This window comes from Leopardus geoffroyi, chromosome A2 (assembly GCF_018350155.1).
Source record: "Leopardus geoffroyi isolate Oge1 chromosome A2, O.geoffroyi_Oge1_pat1.0, whole genome shotgun sequence".
NCBI lineage: Eukaryota > Metazoa > Chordata > Mammalia > Carnivora > Felidae > Leopardus > Leopardus geoffroyi.
Genome location: NC_059331.1, coordinates 14158646 through 14178608, shown reverse-complemented (window position 1 = coordinate 14178608; position 19963 = coordinate 14158646). Strand labels below are relative to the sequence as shown.

At 53.0% G+C, this 19963-nt stretch overlaps 1 protein-coding gene and 1 long non-coding RNA gene across 13 annotated transcripts in view; one reads left to right on the top strand and one right to left on the bottom strand.

Moving 5' to 3' along the window:
* Window positions 1–8291, top strand: part of SUGP2 (SURP and G-patch domain containing 2) — a 33438-nt gene extending 25147 nt beyond the window's left edge. For 9 of the 12 annotated variants that reach the window (XM_045496748.1, XM_045496752.1, XM_045496750.1 and 6 more), the window contains 4 exons: window positions 1775–1836; window positions 4562–4698; window positions 5396–5516; window positions 8016–8291. In XM_045496748.1, the coding sequence (XP_045352704.1) occupies window positions 1775–1836; window positions 4562–4698; window positions 5396–5516 (320 nt within the window). In that variant the 3' untranslated portion in view covers window positions 8016–8291. Of the gene's footprint in view, window positions 1–1774; window positions 1837–4561; window positions 4699–5395; window positions 5517–6069 lie in introns of all 12 variants that reach the window. The other 3 variants (XR_006716748.1, XR_006716749.1, XM_045496744.1) reach the window with 2 other exon arrangements.
* Window positions 8292–14693: 6402 nt separating this feature from the next.
* On the bottom strand, window positions 14694–19703 carry LOC123607451. The gene is made up of 3 exons (XR_006716747.1): window positions 19381–19703; window positions 16309–16849; window positions 14694–14863 (listed from the first exon to the last, which is right to left on the bottom strand). It is a non-coding gene; the product is annotated as an uncharacterized LOC123607451 (long non-coding RNA).
* Window positions 19704–19963: the final 260 nt, after the last annotated feature.

The following is a 19963-nucleotide window of genomic DNA, read 5'->3' as shown; positions in this document are numbered from 1 at the left end:
AGTTGTGGACCATGAAGAGTTGCGGAGATCAGGCGATGTCGCCCGATTGTTTGGAAGAATTTACTTGCCCTCAGCCCACGCTCAGCCGCAAGATGACCAAACTGGTCCCTGTCACCCTTCCTGCCTCTGATTACACTTGCTGACCTGGATGTTCCCTCCCCAGCTTCCCCAGGGCCAACAGAACATGGGGTTGTTTGGTCTTGTGTTTTTAACCTAGAATAATCTAGCGGGTTTGCACACCACCCCAAAATGTTCCTGTGAGGCTCACGTTGCCAGCTGGTGTAAGGTCAGCACTCTGAGGACACGCTGCTGTGTTAGTGCAGCAGCGGTGCGTTTGTGGTGGGTGCTGCTTGGTGCTCCCATTATTGCTCACAGTCCAATGAGGGGGCCCTGGCTGCGGAGGGCAAGGGCCTGGGTCATCTCAGCTCTTTCCTGCCCTTGACCTTGGGGAGTGCCCAGCCTTCTGAGCCCCTGGAAGGCCCGGGGCAGTGATGCCTGCTTAGTAATGATGAGGAAGGAGGACACAGGTGGGGCTGGTCTCAGGCAGTGGTTGGTGGGAGCCATGTGGTCTACTGCCTTGGCCGTGGAAGGTCATCTCCTTTCCCATGGGGAAGGTCAAAGTTCGTGAGGTTCTATTTAATAGCAATAAAATGCATCCTTTTTAAGGGGACAGTTTGATGAGTTTTGGCAAATGTGTATAGGCATGAACTTCTCCAGTGCAGTGGAGCTGGAGCCTTTCTCCAGAAGTGTCTCTGTGTTTCCCTGTGGTCTCCTCCCCATTTTCTGGCCTTGTGGTTCTGCCTTTTCTAGACTGTCAGTAGGCAGAACGGCATCATATGCAGCCTTTTGATGGCCTGGCCATGGCCCAGGTTATTCCTTGTGCCTCCCGCCCCACCAGGTGTCTCCATACAACCAGGCCTGGGCTGTGCTTTGCACATGGGGTTGACGCCGCAGTCCCTTCGCGTGAGGTGGTTGTAGTGAACGGTGCCCCGTCTTGTGTCACCAGTGTGCTCTACGTTGTTGAGATGGTCACACTCACCCCCAGGAGCATCAGTTCAGCTTCTCCTGCTAACAGAACAGTTCTGTGGTTTGTGTTTGGAAACCTTGGTGTTACCATGGATTGCCAGCTGTTCTGCCCTACTCTTAACGTCCTTCAGAGCTTACTGCTGATGGCAGCAGCCTATCTGAATGCCTCATACGTCCTTCGTGGGAGAGAAGTAGAGGGAGCTCTTTCTATTTTGGAAGCTCTCATTTCCTTGGGTGGTTGATGAGAAAAAAACCAGACCTGCTGATTCTCCTTCATCAAAAATAATGATATGATGTGATCCGGTGCTCTGTGTGAGAAGCATGGTTGGTTGTTTTTTACTGGAAATTCTATGTGGACTTTAACTCTTTATCAGCGGAACAGTTGCAGAGACACTAGGAGGGCACGAGGTTGCAAATAGTTTATTTGTTGAAACAAAGCGTATTTCTGCAGTCAGGAAAACGATCCGTGCATTGAGCTCTTTGTCGTAAACACGGGGAGTCCTGTGTTAAGTAGCCTCTTCCACATGGAGGCAGCCCCCAGTTGGGCCGTATTCTGCTCTCTGGTCATGGATCACATGATTCCTGAGAGGACCCTGGCAAGGGGCACAGCTGGCTTTGGGGTCTGGGTTGTAGCTACCTTCTGTCAGCAGAGGGGTTGTTAGCCTAAACTGCAGCGCCCTCACTTTCTGAGTAATTTGGAAAAAGTACGTGTGTGTGTGTATATATACATGTTTCTTATGTCTTCCAGTTCATGAGCCAGTTCGCATCGCCTATGACAGACCTCGGGGTCGTCCCGTGTCCAAAAAGAAGGTGAGCATGACAGTTCCCATGTATGACATAGTTAGTTAGAATTTGTCGGTGTTTCAAAGGACACTGTGACTTGTCACTAAGGTACACTCATGCTTCAGACTGGCATAATGTACAAAGCACAACAAACAGCCTTTTTTCTCAGGGATTTCTTGGAACTGTTTTGCTTCGCCAAAGCACAGGAGGGTAGTAATTAGTTATTTAACAAATAGGTGAGATCTGATATGTGCAAAATGTTGGACAGATGAACAAAGTAATGTCCCGGCCCTTAAGTTCGATTTGGTGGACTATAATTGTGGTTCAAGAGCATGCTAATTTGCTCGTAAGCCAAGGGAATATGTGTGTGCTTGTGTATTAACTGATGGACACCTCCTGTGTGCCAGGCCCCATCTGCCCAACGAGAGGTCGCAGCAAGCAGGGCCAACAATGACAGGAATGTGTGTGAGTCTTGTGGCCTGTGTGCTATGGGTACGGAGAAGCAGGTCAAAGGGAGATGGGGAGTAATGTGGGGTTGGGGGTGCCATTTATTCAAGGAGGCCTGGAAGAGGCCCCAGGTTGGTCTTGTGTCAACAAGCAGCCCTTTGTGGCACCCAGATGGGGATGGGGAGATGAGGAAGTAGAGGCAGTGAGTCCCCAGGTCACATAGGGCCTGTAGACGGAAGTTAGCAGTGTGGCTCCTTCTCTGAGGGAGGCCCTGGGGACCTGTGGTGGCAGTTGGGTGGAAGACAGGGCCGCGGTGGCTGCTGTGCTGAGAGCAGCCTGTGGTTGGGGGGCTGGTAGAAGCCAAGGGCTGGGAAAGTGAAGACACAGTCGGTGAGACTTGCTGATGGGTTGCGTGTGGAAGAGCCAAAGCCCAGAGCTCTGGGCACCTGCATGGTTGTCTACAGGCACTTAGGAGGATGGAGCTGCCGCTGAGTGAAATGGAGAGCCCCTGTGGGGGCAGGTCATTTGAAGGAGATGCGCTGCACTCCAGACAGCTAGGCAGATATGTGTGGGGGCAGGTAAGGCTGGGTGAGGTCACCTGGGACGTATGTGGGGATATCCCAGGTCCTCAGAGGTCAGGGAGGTGAGCCGGCCACCCGGCGAGGTCTCTACTGGTGTCGAGTGGTGAGGAAAAGAAAGCCTGTGTGGTGGACACCGGTTGCAAATGGACGGTCAGGCTCAGTGGCCAGGTGAGGCGTCGGCGTGACCCCGGTTACAGCAGGGAGGAGGGACTTTTCTGAGCCCAAAGCACATGGTCCTAGTCGACGTGTTCAGTTTGAATTTGTGCTGGCACCCGGCTGCCCATCAGGTGGCCCGGGTGAGGGCACAACCTGGTGAGGCAGCAGCCAGGTTCAGGCTCAACCTGGCCACTTAGTCTTGGCACCTAACTCCTGAGTCTCCGTTTGTGCATCTGTAAAGTGGGGCAGTCGCACCTACCTTTGGCTCAGAGATACCTCGAGAGTGAAAGTAAATGCACGTTAACCTGGCGTGCAGCAGTGCCCTGCAAACAGCATCTCTCCTTGGGGTGATGGCAGGCCCAGAGGAAGCTTCCCCTGCAACTCTCTGTGCACACCTCAGCCTGGCCTTCGCACACAGCTTTTCTCTAGCCGAGCAGCTTTCCTAAAGGGATGCAGGCTAGCCTTTTGGGGACCCGTGGCCAGCTTTTCCCTTGCCTTCCCCACCCTTTTCCTTCCCATACTTGTTCCCTGCTCAGATCCTCAGAACCTCACCATTACCCCCCCGCACCAGCTGCCTGAATCAGGATGGACGAGTCCATTCCCCAGAAGCTCGTGTGGCCCTCTCAGCCTCCCCAGGCTGTCCTCAGTGTTTATTTAGTAAATGTTTTTCAAAAACAGGCTCGGATGGTAGGGACAGTGGGTGCTCATGAATATTCATGAGTAAATGGAAATATTTTCTGCTCACACCAGGCAGGCCCCTCCTCCAGAGGTCCCCCCCACCCCCAGGCCTTTTAACCTATCTTCCCACAGCCAGCTCTGGGGCCCAGATCTTGTCTGGGGCTTTACCTGCAGGTTCTTTTCAAGCCCTGTCCTTCTTCCCAGCTGTACCAGTTCTCAGTGAGGTCTGCTTTGTGCTAGACCACGAATCCCAGAGTGTCAGTAAAACCTAGTCTCTGCCCTTGGGGAGCTCCCAGATCTGGGAAGGGCCGGCTGGACAAATAGACAAGTCATTTGGGTTTGCTGAGCAATGTCTGAGGGCAGCCAGAGAGGTTTCTGGGATGGAATCACTGCTCAAGAGTTCTGGAAGCCCACAAGAGTGTTCAAGATGGAGTAGAAAGGACCTTGCAAGCCAGTTTTCCACACAGTCTGTCTCTGCAGCAGATTCATGGCCTGTTTGGCCCCCTCCTGCCTCAGCCCCGTCTCCCCTCTGACTTCTGCACTCCCGGGGCCTTCCTGCCTCAAGCCTAGGCCCTGTCCTGGTTACCCACAGCCTGGGGTGTGCCCTCTGGTCATCACAAGTTATCACCACTTAGGATTCTTTCTACTAACCCCTTGGCCTCAGGGCCACCCCCCACCCCTGCCTCTTGTGGGGTTTTCCTCATGGTCTTAGCACCTCAGAGAATGTTGCTGGGAACTGGGGAGGGGCCTATGGCTTGATCTCAAGTGTGTCTATGGAATCCAGGATGGGGGGTGGGGGGCAGTACTGGACCGTGTCAGGAGCAGCACAGGCAGACTCTCACTCCACGTGCTTGCTGCAGCCCACTTGCCATATTCTTCTCTTTCCTCAGAAACCCAAGGACTTTGACTTTGCCCAGCAGAAGTTAACCGACAAGAACCTGGGGTTCCAGATGCTGCAGAAGATGGGCTGGAAGGAGGGCCATGGCCTAGGCTCCTGTGGGAAGGGCATCAGGGAACCCGTCAGCGTGTACGCAGCAGGCGCTGGGGCCCGGGGTGGGAATGGGCAGCGTGCTTGGGATAAGAAGCTTTCTTTGGGATTCTGGTCCTAAGTCCTTTGATCTGCAGCCTGATTTCTTGGCTCCCCTCATGTTAAACATGGCTTAAAGCTGGCAGGTTTGTTTTCCTAACAAAGGGAGTCTTCAGATGAGATGAGAAGCAGATCGTTTACATATGCAGGTGTTCCTACAGGCCCCTTGCTGCACTTGCACAGACTATTTAAATGACTCCTTGGCCCCTGGCATTTCAGCCACATTCATTATTGTCATAAAAGCTGAGTGGTAATTCTAGGTAGTAACAATAAAAACCACTTTCCCTTTGCCTGGAACCCTTAAGCAGGCTAGCCAGGGAAAACGTGGCCCAGAGTTTGTTAGGCCCCATTAACATCCAGCAGGCATTTCATTTAAAACTGAGCTTGTCACCTGCGGGGGGAGGCTTTCTGCTATAATCGGGGGCTTCTGAGCTCTTCCTCAGAAGGTCCACACACCTGCACAGGTGAGTACCCCTTGTTCCGCGCTGTGAATCGTGTCTTCACTTTCCCTTTCCTTTGCTGTCCCTGTTGTGTGTCCCACATGCTTCCATCCCACTCTGACCGCTCCTGCCGTTTCCAGTTTCCTGGTGGCCAGGCTTTGTGCTCAGGTGTGGCTAACTCTCCATTTTGCTCCTAGGGGAACTGCCTCGGAAGGGGAGGGGTTAGGTGCCGACGGGCAGGAGCGCAAGGAAGACACATTTGACGTGTTCCGTCAGAGGATGATGCAGATGTACAGACACAAACGGGCCAACAAATAGGTATGTGTGTGAGCTAGTGCGTGGGGCTTTCTGCCTAAGTTGACATTCTGGTACGGAGAGACGATTTCTCCAGAAAAGTCAGAGATCCCCGTTCCCAAAACCAAACGTCAAACCACACACATACACAAAAAAAATCAAAAAATTCTATGAGGGTAACCAGGAGCGTTTAGCATGGATGTGTCCCGCCTCTCACCTTCCAGGTTTGGTTGAAGGAGCGAGCCCCACGCTCACCAAGCATGGCCGCACAGCTGTGTGCAGCTTAACAGTGGACCTTGGTGCAGGGCTCCTAGGCTCAACTGCACGCGGCCATCCCAGGGAAATAGGCCACTGCGGAAATGGCCTTGCGTCCTGCACGTGTAAGGGCGATCTGGAAGCCGTCACTGCAGAGGGCAGTGGCTTTGCCACATCCCTTTCTGAGCATCTTCAAATCCTTTCGTTCTCAAGGGCCTTGGGCCCATATAAATATCCCGTTCTTTCTGCTCTCTTTTTAGCTGCCTTCCCCACCCGTAATTTCCAACTCAGTTTTGAACAAAATCGTTCTCTCCCTGAATAGATGAAACCATTGGTGAGAAAGATCAGGCTTGAAGGAGCACTTACTCTTAGAGCGCCACCTCTGCCCTGGATCTGCCCTGGAGCCAGTGCCCAAGTAGGTTTGGTGTGTCCACGAGAAACAGAACGTCTCTGCAGGTCCTGTACGGAGGTTCCGCTGGCTTTTCTTCTTCTTCTTAAAGGATAAAAGAGTGCATCATTCCCCATCTGCTTTTGCTTTCTCCCCTTCTTCTAAATGCTTGTGGCAGCCAGTCCCCTGCAGGTCTTTCCTGGTCCCCCCTCAGAAGGGGTACTGCCCTTGGATAGTGCTCAAGAGCCAGCTCCTGTCGGGTTTCCCGTCCCAGGGAACTCTCTCTAGAAGTGCTCTGTTAGCAAACTTGATGCCAAACTGATGACAGATTGTGTCTTTTGTGGCTTGCAGACTGTAAATGGGGGACAGAATTCAGTATTAGCCAAGTCCATGCTGGTAGTGCGGCCTGCCGGTCGGAGCATCGGAGCTCTTTGAACAAGTGGAGATACTTGATTCGATGAACGTGTTATTTATGGAGTCTCAGCTCTTAAGTGCATCCCAAGAGACTTAATGGAAGTTTAGCAACAGTATAATAGAGCCGTATTCAGTGGGGAGTAATCATTACATTGATGAAACTTCCCCCAAATTCACATGGCTCCTTAGAATCCACCAACTACAGCGTGCTTCGTTTTAAAACCACATATGGAGTCTCTCCTACAAGGGGCTGGGAGTGTAAACTCTTCAAGACGCTTCATTTTTGGCATGTGCAGTAGGGTAAAGAATTGTTTTCTCAGAGCCTTTGTACGGAACAGAAAGCATCCTCTTGGGGCGGGCTCCGCAGCTGTTTGCTATTTCCAGGCGCGTGATTGCCTCCCTTCCATCTTCTCCCGGCGCTCCGCTCCTCGCAGCTACGTGCGAAGTTCTCAGGCTGTGGGAATCTCAGCCCTTCCTCATAAAGCAGCAGTGTTGAAGTTTTAAATACGTGCTAAAACCTGGGAAACTTGGGATCCTGCTGACACTACAAGCTTGGGGGACACAGCAGCGAGTTACCGTGTTGGCCAGTCTTCACTTTTTTAAAGCCACAGGCCCCAACCGTGGTCCCAGCTTGCTCCAGCTCTGTCTTGTCGGGCCCACACCCACCGTCACAGGCCTGTGCCGTATCTCTTCCAGGCTCTGCTTGCTTCTGGTTGCTTCTGTTGCATGGGCAACAGGCAGATCTTTATGGCCAGGGAGATGCTGGAAATGCCTCCGCAGAGTTGAAGCAGCCTGCACAGGTGGTGTGGTTTGGGGGAACCGCAGCCATAGGGGTTGATCTCTTTTCTTTCCTAATCCTTCCAGTAGCCTTCCTTGTTGGCTGTGGGTTGGGCACATGGATGGAACTCTGAGAACAGGGCCTCTGTCCTCTGGCCTTTCACAGAGTGCCCATCGGCCCTGAGCAAGGCATGTACTCCCCAAATAGGTTCTAGCTCTTTCTCTCCAGCATAGATAGCTCTGACCATCATATTCACTTTGTGCTAGTATATTCGTTCTTGGATTTCTCCGCTTTTGTTTGTGAGTAAAATGCTTTAGGAATAACAGGGTGTAAGCTCTGTCCCCGCAGCCTCCTGCCACCCTTTTTCCTGGGGATATCCCGCTTCGAGCTGACCCCGTGAGCCTTTAGCACACGTCAAAGAGAACACCTCCTTCTTGATCCTCGAAAGTCCTCTGAGCACTCAGGCGATGCTTTTCCTGTGGGTGTGGTATCATAGGAGCCGGGGCGGAGCCTGGTGGCGAGTCCTTGTGCCAGCTGTCGGCCAGGGACCAGCCCAGGGACCAGCACGGGCCCTCCGAGCTCGCCCTTGCTCCCTCTGGCGAAGTCTGCTCACGGGGAGCGTGCGTGCGAGTGTGGCGTGTGGTTGCATAGCCTTGTCAGAGTCACAGTGTCTTTTCTGTCATTCTAGTTCCAGGGTCTCTTCCGCGAGGACGACAGGCATCCGGAAAGTACTAACTCACCACTTTGGGTGCTTACTGTCTCTGGCTTGTTTCCATCACTGGAAATCATATAGAGAATTTTAGCGTTTTGGTCCTTGGTAAAACCTAGAAGACATTTGTGATGTTACAGAATGGAAGTTTTGGGTTTTTTCTTTTTTTTCTTTTTTCTTTCCTTTTTTTAAATCTAAGAAGTTGTGAATGTTGTTAATCATTTAGCAGTTGCAATAAATGTAGAGGAAACCCAATTTTCCGTGGTCTCTGTTGTGTTTTTAAAACTTGGCTGGCCGGGGAACACATGAGAGATGTTGTAACACCTACATTGGACAGAGTGTCGGAGAGACATGCCCTGCTGCCGATGACTCTCCTGTCCCCTCAGGCTTTACCCGCTCCCACGTTCGGGGTTCCAGCTGTCAGACCAGGGCCCACCCAGGCTTTCCCTGACTGAGGACGGCCTGTGCGCTGTCTGCAAAGCTCCCTGCTCTTCCCATGTGCTGCCCAGCCTGCGTCCGATTCTTCCACCGACAGCGCCTGGCCCTTGGGGGAAGGGGTGAGGGCAAAGGCTACAGCAGGCACGTACCAGACCCGCAGGGGCTTCCACGTGACAGCAGAGTAATGGGGAGGAGCCAGGCTGCTGTTGCGCCCAGCGCAGGGGGTTGCCCAGGAAGGGTTTGGGGTGTCTGTCGGCCGGTTAGGGGCAGGTGAAACCGGCCCCCTAGGAGCTGGTGTGGGGACCTAAGCCTCCCTTCTCCTTGCTGTGTCCTGGAGGACACACGGGAGTGGCAGGGGTCCATTTGACCGTGATGGGAGCTGTTGCCAGTCAAGAATGTCCCTCCCTTGCCTTCGTCTTCACAAGAGCCCACCCACGAGGGCACTGTCTGACTGTGGGCTTTAACGCCCTCCCCGAGAAAGTCCCCCAGAACCCCACAGCCACCCCACCTCATCTCCCACCCCCTCTCGGGAGACTGGAGGTAGGGGGTGAGCAGAACTCTCCAGCAGATGCCCCTAACTGGCCGACAGCTCCTCTTCTCACCTCCGGGGCTCCTGAAGATTCCTTAGATGAGGACACCTGGAGTGTGGGTCTCCAGCCTGGGACACCCGTCTAGGCTTTGACCTCAGGCTTGTTTCGCCTCTGCGATCTGGGAAGGATTTCTTCCAGTTTGGAAGGTGAAATTTCCTCTGCTCTCTCATGAATTTAGAGCGAACTGGGACCTTTCATATGTCATTCTCGGCCTCTAGGGCCCCACCTCGCTCATTCTCTCCAGCGTCCCCTCCTGGAAGCCTTCTGGATGCCCTAGGGCCCCGACAAAAGCAGAAGGTGCTGCTGGACACTGAGGGGCGCCTGGGTGGCTCAGTCGGTTGAGCGTCCGACTTCGGCTCAGGTCATGATCTCGCGGTCTGTGGGTTTGAGCCCCGTGTCGGTCTGTGTGCTGACAACTCGGAGCCTGGAGCCTGCTTCGGATTCTGTGTCTCCCTCTCTCTCTGCTGCTCCCCCGCTCGTGCTCTGTCTCTCTCTCTCTCTCTGTCAAAAATAAACATTAGAAAAAAATTAAAAAATAAGACCGCATACTTGCTGCCTGGAGACACGTGTCCTCATGCGACTGGAGGTCTCCAGTCTTCTCACGGGAGTAGAAACTTCTAGTACTGTTTGTGAATAAGTTACACCTGGCCAAAATCACAAGGTACAGAAGTGTGTTCTATGGAAAAATGTCTCCCCGACCCCCCAGCACCCAGGTCTCGGATCCCTTACATGTAGACGACTGTGTACACAGGCATATTTTAGGTAGAACCTTTCTCTAATGGACTGCCGTTTATTTAAGTGCCCCACCCAGAGGCATTTGAATCGTTCCCAAGCCTTGGCTCCTGTATCGCAGAACACTCTCTTTGTGGCTAAAGCCCTAGAAATCGCACTTCCGGGACCAAGGGGGTGCTCCCCGGCATCTCCCCACCTCACTGCCTCCACAGCATTCCCATGCCATGTGGTTTTTGAGGTGACCCTGTCGGCACTTTGGTTTTCCCCAGCTGGGCCTGCCTCTCCAGGATACAGGGAGCTGTGGTCCCCGCAAGAGGCGGGCTCTGCCCTCCAGGTGGACTGAACCATAAAGCACAGGCCCCGACGCCTCCAGACCCTGTCCCCATTGCCCTGCTCCCTTTGGGGACCCAGCTCTGCACCCCTCTCTGCTTCCTCCAGGTTCCCCTACTCTGAGCCCATCACTCCCGCCACAACCGCCGCTCCCCCCAACTTCAACCTTCCCAGAGCCGGTGCCCACCTAGCTTCCGGTGACCTTGTCTGGCCTGGGCAGAGGGGACCCTGGCCCTCTGGGTCTTGATGTCCCCTCTCTGCAATGACTGCCTGATGCCCACCCACGGCGAGGGGGATCTTGAAGGCCGCAGATGCGCCAGCAGGGAGGAGGCCACAGCCAACCCTCCCCACGGGCGGTGAGCGGCGGGACTTTTCGAGCCTTGGTTTCTTTCCAGTGAGATGGGGCCTTGGGCTTGCAGAGTTAAAAGCAGTAATCTAGGAACGCTCATCGAGAGAGTGTTTAGAGGGGCTGGTCTCGTTTCTGAGCTTGTTTCCCCTTGTGAGGCAGACCTTACGCGTGAGGATCCCCAAGCCTAGTCATGGTGCACCCCGCCCCTGCCCCCCTGCCGGCTGGAGGGCTCAAGGTCACACCTCCAAACTAACCACTTTTGGCAGAGGCGGGGTCGGTCGAGGCCCAGGGTCAGCCAGAGAGGGGTAAACTGCGGAACTCCCATGTGTTTGGGGGATCGGGTGTCGGTTGCCCGGAGGAGGGCGGGTGACAGTGCTGTAGCTGGAGTCAAATTCTCGCCCGGCTACCACTCTGCCCGCCGTCCCCCCATTGTACACACGGGGAAACTGCGGTCCAGAAAGAGGAAGAGCCTGACACCAGGCTGCGTCGGTTCTTTAAAGCCTTTGCGCCCTGTTTCCCCATCTTGGGCGGGGGGCAGCCCTGTGTTGCAACAGGCAACAGCCTTTCCAGCCAGTGGTGGGGACTTAGAATTTAGCCCCAGGGTCAGGTATCGGTTCCTACTCATAAATGTCAAGTATTGAGGAGGCTCCTAAGACGCCCAGCTGGCCATCAGTGGAGGTAGGTGACTCTTCACCATGCCCCCAGACCCCGCTACGTCTGTGGGACCTCCATTCAACCTCCAGGGCCCGCCTCCCACGTCCCCTCCAGGCAGCCCACCCTGCTCTCTCCAGACCAAGACCTGGCTGCCCCTCTGGCTTCCGCAGGCCTGTCCCTGACCGCCCTGAGCTGAGGTTGCCCGGCTCTGTGTCACCCAGGCTGGGGCCTCCTGCACAGGGGACTGCATCTTATCTTTAAACCCTCAGCGTTAGGGGCACCTGGGTGGCTCAGTCGGCTGAGCGTCCGACTTCGACTCAGGTCGTGATCTCACGGCTCATGGGTTCGAGCCCCGTGTCGGGCTCTGTGCTGAGAGCTCAGAGCCTGGAGCCTGCTTCATGTTCTGTGTCTCCCTCTCTCTCTGTCCCTCCCCCGCTCATGCTGTCTCTCTCTGTGTCTCAAAAATAAATAAACATTAAAAACAAATTTTTTTAAAATAATAAACCCTCAGCATTAAATGAATGTTTAATGAAAGGACAATGAGCAAGGGAACTTTGTCTAAAGTTCCGTCCTACAGATGGGACCCGCCTTGGGATGGACGGGTGGACTCTAGTCGAGTCTCAGCTTGGGGGTGTAACAACAGGTGACCTTGAGCAAGCTCTATGCACTCTGGGGCCCCCATTTCCTTCATCCATAACACTGGATAATGAAGCATGAGCTAGGAGAGTCAAGAATGCCCTATTGATTGAAAAGCCACTTTTCTATGGTATTTACATCACTGTATTAATATATTATATTGGACTACTTAGAAATATAAACACAAACTCTTTTTCTAATTTTTTAATGTTCGTTTATTCTTGAGAGAGTGTGTGAGCAGGGGAGGGGCAGAGAGAGAGGGAGGGAGAGAGAATCCCAAGCAGGCTCTACACTGTCAGCACAGAGCCCGCCGTGGGGCTCAAACTCATGAGGGGTGAGATCATGACCTGAGCTGAAATCAAGTTTCAAACACTTAACCGACTGAGCCACTCAAACACCCCCAAACTCAAATATATAAATGCAAGTTCACTAATTCTGAAAAAACCCGCACCCACCTATTAACAGAACTTCCTTCGCAAAGCGGGCTGGGTCGTGGATGAAGTCTGCACTATTTACCGCATACATTTCTGTGTGGCTTGAAGTCTTTGCTTGTTATGGTTTTTGAATGACAAAAAATTAAGTGTCGATGAAAATGTGGATGATAAACTCAGCCTTGGATTTGTTTTGAGAATCAAAGGAGATCACAAGTGTCAACTTCAGAGCCCATAGCACATACTGTTTACTGTGACCAATCTTCTGATAGTTACTGGCCCCCCTGGACTCTAATTCTCACATCCAGCAGAAGCTGGTCCATTTCTCAGTGGAGACACTGAGGCCCTGGACAATCTGACTCCAGACCCACACTCAATGCCAGGATTTCCACCTGATCTAATCTGGTTTTGAAGCTCCCCATACACACACACACGTGTGCTCACATGCGCAGCCACAAACATATGCGCGCATGCATGCACATACACAGAGATACATGTGTGCGCATGCAGGCTCAAAGACACGCGCAGACACGCACAGACATGACACGCAAACACGCCGTTTCTATTTCCCACCAAGCCCATGCTCACGGCCCTGGGAACTCGGCCGTTTCCAGGAATTGCAACTCCCCTATGTGTTCGGCACCAGCCACTTCCTTCAGACCCCAGGAGGGGGCCTCACGAGCTGAGCTTTGCTCTGCTCCAGTTTTCTCCAGAGATTTCTCAGGTCGGCCTTGTGGGAGTGCCGCCCTCAGTTCCTGGAGTTTCCTGGTCCAGGGGGGAGCGGCGAGGTTTCCGCTTAGAGATTTCAACATCCACGTCTAAATGACTGGCTCTTTTGCCTGGAGGCAGCTCAAAGCAAAGGGGAACTTGAGGTCTGGGACACCCTGTCTTAACGTGTCCTCACCGTGCTGTGTGACCTGCGGCCTGGTGATGCGCCTCTCTGAGCATACAGGATTGTATTCACCGAGAAGAGTTTCTGTGTAAGGGATTCGGAGGACGGCAATGCAGGCAGCCAGTAAATGGCCGAGAAGAAGCACCCTCCCTCTGACCACGAGCCCGGCTCAATCTTAGAATCGCGGGGTGCCCTGGTGGCTCAGTCAGTGAGGCGTCTGAGTTCAGCTCAGATCATGATCTCACGGTTCATGAGTTCGAGCCCCACATTGGGCTCTCTGCTGTCAGCACAGAGCCCACTTCGGATCCTCTGTCTCCTTCTCTCTCTGCCCCTCCCCTGGACTCTCTCTCTCTCTCTCTCTCTCTCAGAAATAAGTAAACATGAAAAGAAAAAGAGAAGAAGAAAAAAGTAAATGTGAGAATTGCCAACACCCAGGGGCGTCTGGGTGGCTCAGTCGGTTGGGCTTCCGACTTCGGCTCAGATCATGATCTCACGGCTCGTGAGTTCGAGCCCCGCGTCGGGTTCTGTGCTGACAGCTCAGAGCCTGGATCCTGCTTCGGATTCTGTGTCTCCCTCTCTCTCTGCCCCTCCCCTGCTCATGCTCTGTCTCTCTCTGTCTCAAAAATAAATAAAAACATCAAAAAAATTAAAAAAAAAAAAAAGAATTGCCAACACCAAATACTTGCCTGTGTTGGCGAGGGAGGGCAACATCCCCTCCCTGCTGGGATCACCCAACCTTTTGGTTTCTAACTGGTGTAAACATCACATAAAATTAACCATTTGATTGTGAACAATTCAGTGGTGGGTAGTACATTCACAATGTCGTGCGACCAGCAGATCTGTCCGGTTCCAGAACATTCCCGTCACCCCAAAAGGAGACCCTGGGCCCATTAGCAGTCACTCCCTATTTCTCCTAACCTCTCCAGGCCCTGGCGACCACTAATCTCCTTCCTAAGTCTGTTCTGGACTGTTCTGGACTTTCTGGACTTTCTGCCTGTTCTGGACTTTTCACATAGATAGAATCATACACTATGTGGGTTTTTTGTGTGTCTGGTGTCTTTCGCTGAGCACAATGTTTCCAAGGTTCCTCCGCGTTGTAGCGCGTGTCAGGGCTTCATTCCTTTGTCCGGCTGAATAATATTCCACTGCAGGGATGGACCACATTTTGTTTATCCGTTCATCCATTGATGGACATTTGGGCACTTTCTACCTTTTGGCAATTGCGAACAGGGCTGCTGCGAACGGGGCGTACGAGGATTTGTGTGAACACCTGTTCTCACTTCTTTTGGGTCTATTCCCAGGAATGGGATTGCCAGATCATGAGGTAACTCTACATTTAGCCTTTCGAGGAAGTGCCGAGCCGTTTTCCACAGGGGGTTGGACCCTACATCGGACTTTCCGCCAACCCATCTGAGCCGATGTCTTTAAGAGCCTTGTTCCTCACAGGGGCACCTGGGTGGCTCACTCGGTCAAGTGTCCGACTTCGGCTCAGGTCATGATCTCATGGTTGGTGAGTTCGAGCCCAGCATCAGGCTCGTTGGGCTCTGTGCTGACAGTTCAGAGCCTGGAGCCCGCTTCAGATTCTGTGTCTCCCTCTCTGCCCCTTTCCTGTTTGCACTGTGTGAGTCTCTCTCTCTCTCTCCAAAATAAACATTAAAAAAAAATTTTTTTTAAGCCTGTTTCTGTCCCTCGCAAGGGCAAACCCACTGAGGTCAACCCAGGGCGGGAGGCCTATCCACAGGGCTTCCAGGAGCCTTGCTGGTGCTGGCCGAATCCTGGGGACAAAGCAAATAGAGGGAAGGAAGGGAAAAATTAAGGGAACTTCAGATATGAAATGAGATGCAGCTTTGAACAAAGCAGTTGCACCCTGGGAGAGAAAATCCGGTCGCAAAGGGTGGTGTGATTTTTCCAAAACTTTTGTAAAATGTGGACAAGATCCCCCATATGGGAGGACACTCAGCTGTGTTTGAGCACGGAGAGGCCGAGAAGACAGAGCTTCTAACCTGGGAAAGTGGGCGGGGGCAGGGGGGGAGGGGTGTTTCCTACCCCGCCCCCCGCCCTGTCGCGTGCACATGCATGCCTGCGCGGTTTGAAAAAAAATCCATTGAAGAATATTCAAAGGAAGTGAAAATGACGAAGCCCATGCTGGCAGCAATTGTGGGTCTTTGTTTTGGAGACAGCTGTGCTTTTCGGAGGAAAAAAAGCGCCAGATTTGCATGGAGACGGTCTCTTTCCGCGTCGACCTGGATATAAAGCTTCCTTTCAGGACCTCTGTCTACGTGAAAGTCTCTCCAGCTTCTCCCTGGCAGAGTCTCCCGGTTGCCTTCCTCCCTCTATCTGTTGATTCACTCACTCACTCATTCATTCGTTTGCCACACGCCTAACTGGGGGAACTTTCAATCTAGCATCGAAAACCCCACGATGAAACTGCGAGCTGCGTAGTCAGGGATTTGAAGGGAACATCCAAGGTACAAAGAAAGCGAAGGAGTGGCACCCGGTCTGGGAGGTTACATGTCATGAGGATGAATAAAGAGCATGCCAGGCAGAGGGGATGGCACGTGCCAAGGCTCTGGGGTTCAAATGAGCCTGGCTGTGGGAGGGAGGGGCGGGAGGGAGTCAAGGTTGAGGGGCTTGGGGTGGGGGGTGGTGAGAGACAAATATCTATTATGTTTGGAGGCAATGGGGAGCCATGGGAGGCTTCAGAGCACAGCAGGGGAATAGCCCCATTTATACTTTTTTAATCATAAAACCCACAATCAAATTCACAATTTCAAAGTGAACAATTCCGTGGCATTTAGCACATCCACGACATTGTACAGTCATCATCTCGAACGTTTGTATCACCCCCAAAGGGAACCCTGCGCCCATGACTCATCACTCCCCAGTCCCCCACCCCCAGCCCCTGGCAACCACTCTGCCTTCTGTCTCTATGGATTTGCCTGTTCTGGACATTTCCTATCAATGGGATCACACACCGTGTGACCTTTTGTGTCTGGCTTCTTCAATTTATACTTGTAAAAGAGTAATCTGGAAGGGCAGGAGTGGAAGCAGGCACTGTGCTGTGCCGTGCGCACCCCTGGATGCCTACCCCCATTTAACCGCAGCCAAAGGAACTCTGCTGGAGTCACCCCCTTTCGTGTTCACCCCTCCCTCCCCCCCCCCCCACCGCACAGACTCCCCGCCCTTGTCTGCCCCGGAGCTTTCTTTAAAAATCACTCACCCGCAAATCCTCTCCCAGGCTCTGCTCCAGGGGCAGGCCACAGGTGCTAGAGGCCAGGGGGGAGGGTGTCATGTCCTCCAGTCCCCTGTACATGCCTCTCCTGCCCCGAGTGGGCCAAGAGAAACAGAGCCGCGGCCCCTGTGTGCTGGATGGGCAGCTGTTTGGCAAAATGATCCGATACAGTTACCAGGAAGGATTTTCCAAGCAGTTCCATCGGTGCAGTGATGCCTCCGCTGCATGAAGCTCTGTCGGAGCAGCCTCGACCTCAGGCCATTGTGTGACCCTTCCCCCCGGAGCCCGGACCTGAGCTGTCCGCTCACTCCATCTTCTGGTCATCAGCATTCTTGGTGGATTATTGCAGTGGGCGGGGATGGCTGGGCTCAGCTGTGTCCCTCAGAAAACTTTCCAGTGTCTGAGTAAGCAGGAGCCTAGGTGAGCTGGGAGTGTCCTGGATGACATCAGATGTTTTAGAACATCGGGCACAGCACAGGGCACTCGCCACACAGGCTCCCTTCACCTTTCATCGTCCTTTCATCACAACCTGTTTTACAGATGAGGAAACTGAGGCCCGGAGAGGTGGTTTAACAATCTTTAGCACACCACTAATAAAGGCTGTATCCATGAGAATTTCTAGCTGCATAAAGCCAAAAGGGAACTAATTGGCTAATGGAATTGACAATGACAGCTTCAGGCTCGGCTGGATCAAGGGACTTAACCAACCTCACAGGGTAGCATCTTTCTCTGTCTCTTGGCTCTGCTGTCCTTGTGTCAGCTTCATTGCCGGACCACATGGCAGCCAGAAACTCTGAACTGACCCTTATCCACTTAAGCAACGTTTAAAAAGCTCTGCTGGGGGCGCCTGGGTGGCTCAGTCGGTTAAGCGTCCGACTTTGGTTCAGGTCCTGATCTCGCAGTCCGTGAGTTCGAGCCCCACGTCAGGCCCTGTGCTGACAGCTCAGAGCCTGGAGCCTGTTTCAGATTCTGTGTCTCCCTCTCTCTGAGCCTCCCCCGTTCATGCTCTGTCTCTCTCTGTCTCAAAAATAAATAAAGGTTAAAAAAATAATAATTAAAAAATAAATAAATAAAATAAAAAGCTCTGTTGTCTGACAGCTATGATGGAAGTACCAGGATTGCATCTCACTTACTCAGCCTGGAGCACATGACTGTCTCTGAACCAATCATAGTGACCAAAGGGCCACTCTAGACTGATGGGCAGTGCCTGGGTGACCTCGCTGAGAAGGGAGAAGCCTGTACATACTAAGATGTTGATCCCAGGAGAAACGGAAACATACCCAGCAAGGGGGTAGAGCCAGGATCCAAACCCAGAACCTCACCCTTGAGATGTTGTCATCTCAGCCCCCTTTTGTCCCGGTACATTCACCCTTTCAGATGTCTCCAGCTTCAAAATTGCCATCATCAGGCCTGGGGAGGACCCCTGGAGTCCCCCGCCGTTGAATCCCAATACCCGCCCTCTCCACCCCATCCCACCCCCGTCTCAGTTTCTTCATCTGTAAAATGGGTCATAGGGAGGAGGCAGCTTGCACTCGGTGAGTGGTCAAAGGTCGCCCTGGGATTACAAAAAACAAGATCCACAGTGAGAGTGCGAGGAAAGGACTTCTTTGAGCGACGATGGGGTCCACGTGGGAAGAGGTGTCCCATCCAGGGGTCAGGACTCAGCAGGGAAGGTACAGTGGGTGCCAGGCGCTTGGGAGCAGCTGGGGGCACAGCAGAGGCGGAGCACGTGGCCACCAGCCCAGCACTGGGAGGCCAGCCTCTGAAGGCTGCATTCATCTTCCTAGGAAAGGCACAATTCTCTCTTTCCCCTCAGCCCCTCCCCGGCCCCCTCCTCCGCCCTAGTTTCTTGTTTACCCATTCAGGGCTACGATTTATTTTCGGACCAGAACGTCCGTCCTCCTCACTCTCCATGGCCACCTGCCAGAGCCATGCACTGGCCACACCAGGAGAAAGGAGGCCAGAAAGAATCTAGCCTAGCTGAGAGGAGGCAGCGTCTTGGGGAAGGTTCTAGGTCAGGCCTGGTCTTTGACCTTCTGTTTATCCTCCTAGACAACCACGAGGGGTGTGGGTGGCCCCAAATTTCCGATTTCTCCACACTCCTAATGAAGGGAGAGATTGAAATGCTGTTTACAGCACTGTCTTCGCTGCGGACGTGAACAGCATCACCCTGGCTTGGGTGAGCCAGGCGTGGTCCAGGGTGAGTGGCGAGGTGTTTAAATATAAAGACTCCTTCAGTTCGTGTCGACAAAAGACGACGCACCCATTTTCATTTTCATTTTTAAAGCTATATTATTTTATTCTGTTTACTAGATTTGATAAAGTTGAGCTCACGATCAGCCCCCCACCTTCAACTTGGCAAACTCCTATTCGTTCTTCAAAACCCAATGCACACACGCCCTCGCCCATCCTTCACACGTCCACACAAATGCTACGTCTTTCCCCTCTCTGTGCTGTAAGGGAGGAAATCCCGCAGCACTGTGGTCGTCTGTCTATGACCCTCCCCTTCTGAGCCCTATTCTAGTACCCACTTCAGTGCCTGGTATACAGCAGGTACTCAGTAAATGTAGAGATTTGGGGGAACATTTTTAGACACAGCTTCACTGAGATGTAATTCACATACCATTCGATTCATCCATTAAAGTATACAGCTCACTGGTTTTTAGGCTATTCACAGACATCATCAACCATCACCACAAGTTTAGAAAACTAAACTGTCCCCCAAATAAACCCTGTCCCCATTAGCAGTCACTCCCCACCCACCCCTCCCCCAGCCCCTGGGCAATCACTAATTTATTTTCTGTCTCCGTGGATTTGCCTGTTCTGGACATTTCAGATGAATAGGATCCTACAACGTGTGGCCTCCTGTGTCTAGTTTCTTTCCCCCAGTGCGATGTTTTCAGGGTTCATCCGTGTTGTAGCACGTGTCAACGTTGTGTTCCTTTCACAGCTGAGTGATATTCCGCTGTCAGTAGTCCCCTGAATTGGGTAGATGAGAGATCCAACCCTGCAGGCTTAGAAATCAGGAATGTGGGCTGGAATCGGCCCCCACTGACTCACCTGTGAAGGGGACCACACAGGTCCTGGATTCCTCCGATCGCCTTGGAGAGACCTGAGGACCCCATGACTGGAAAGCGTTCTTTTGCTGTCAGCTGCTGTAATCACTTCCTCTTGCCTGGATCTCTCCAGAATGAACTTTTTGTTCTTTGAGGTCAATTGGTCTACGTCTCGGGCCTTTTGGGGCCACGGATGGCCCTTTCCGCGGGGCCCGCAGTGGCCGGATCTGCAACCCGGATCAGGCCATGGGGTTTGGGGAGTGGCTGATCTAAGCACCTTGCCCTGGGTTTATTTTGGTCGAGGGTGGCAGGCTGGGTCAGCACCTTGGGGGCGGCCTCTGCCCAGGACTGTGAAACCCGAGGCTTCCAATGCGTGGTCCTTGGCCCGCAGGTGTCTTGGGTAGCATCTGAGGCTGAGAGCCTGGTCTGCGTCCAGCCGGGAAAGGCCAAGGTAAGTGGCTGAGGTCTGCTTCTGGACGCTCTCACTTTGTCAAGAGAATCCTGTCTCTGAACAGCAAGCCCTACCTTTCCCCAGTGTCAGGCACCTGGGTGTCTGCATCAGCCAGGGCTCTCCAGAGAAATGGAGT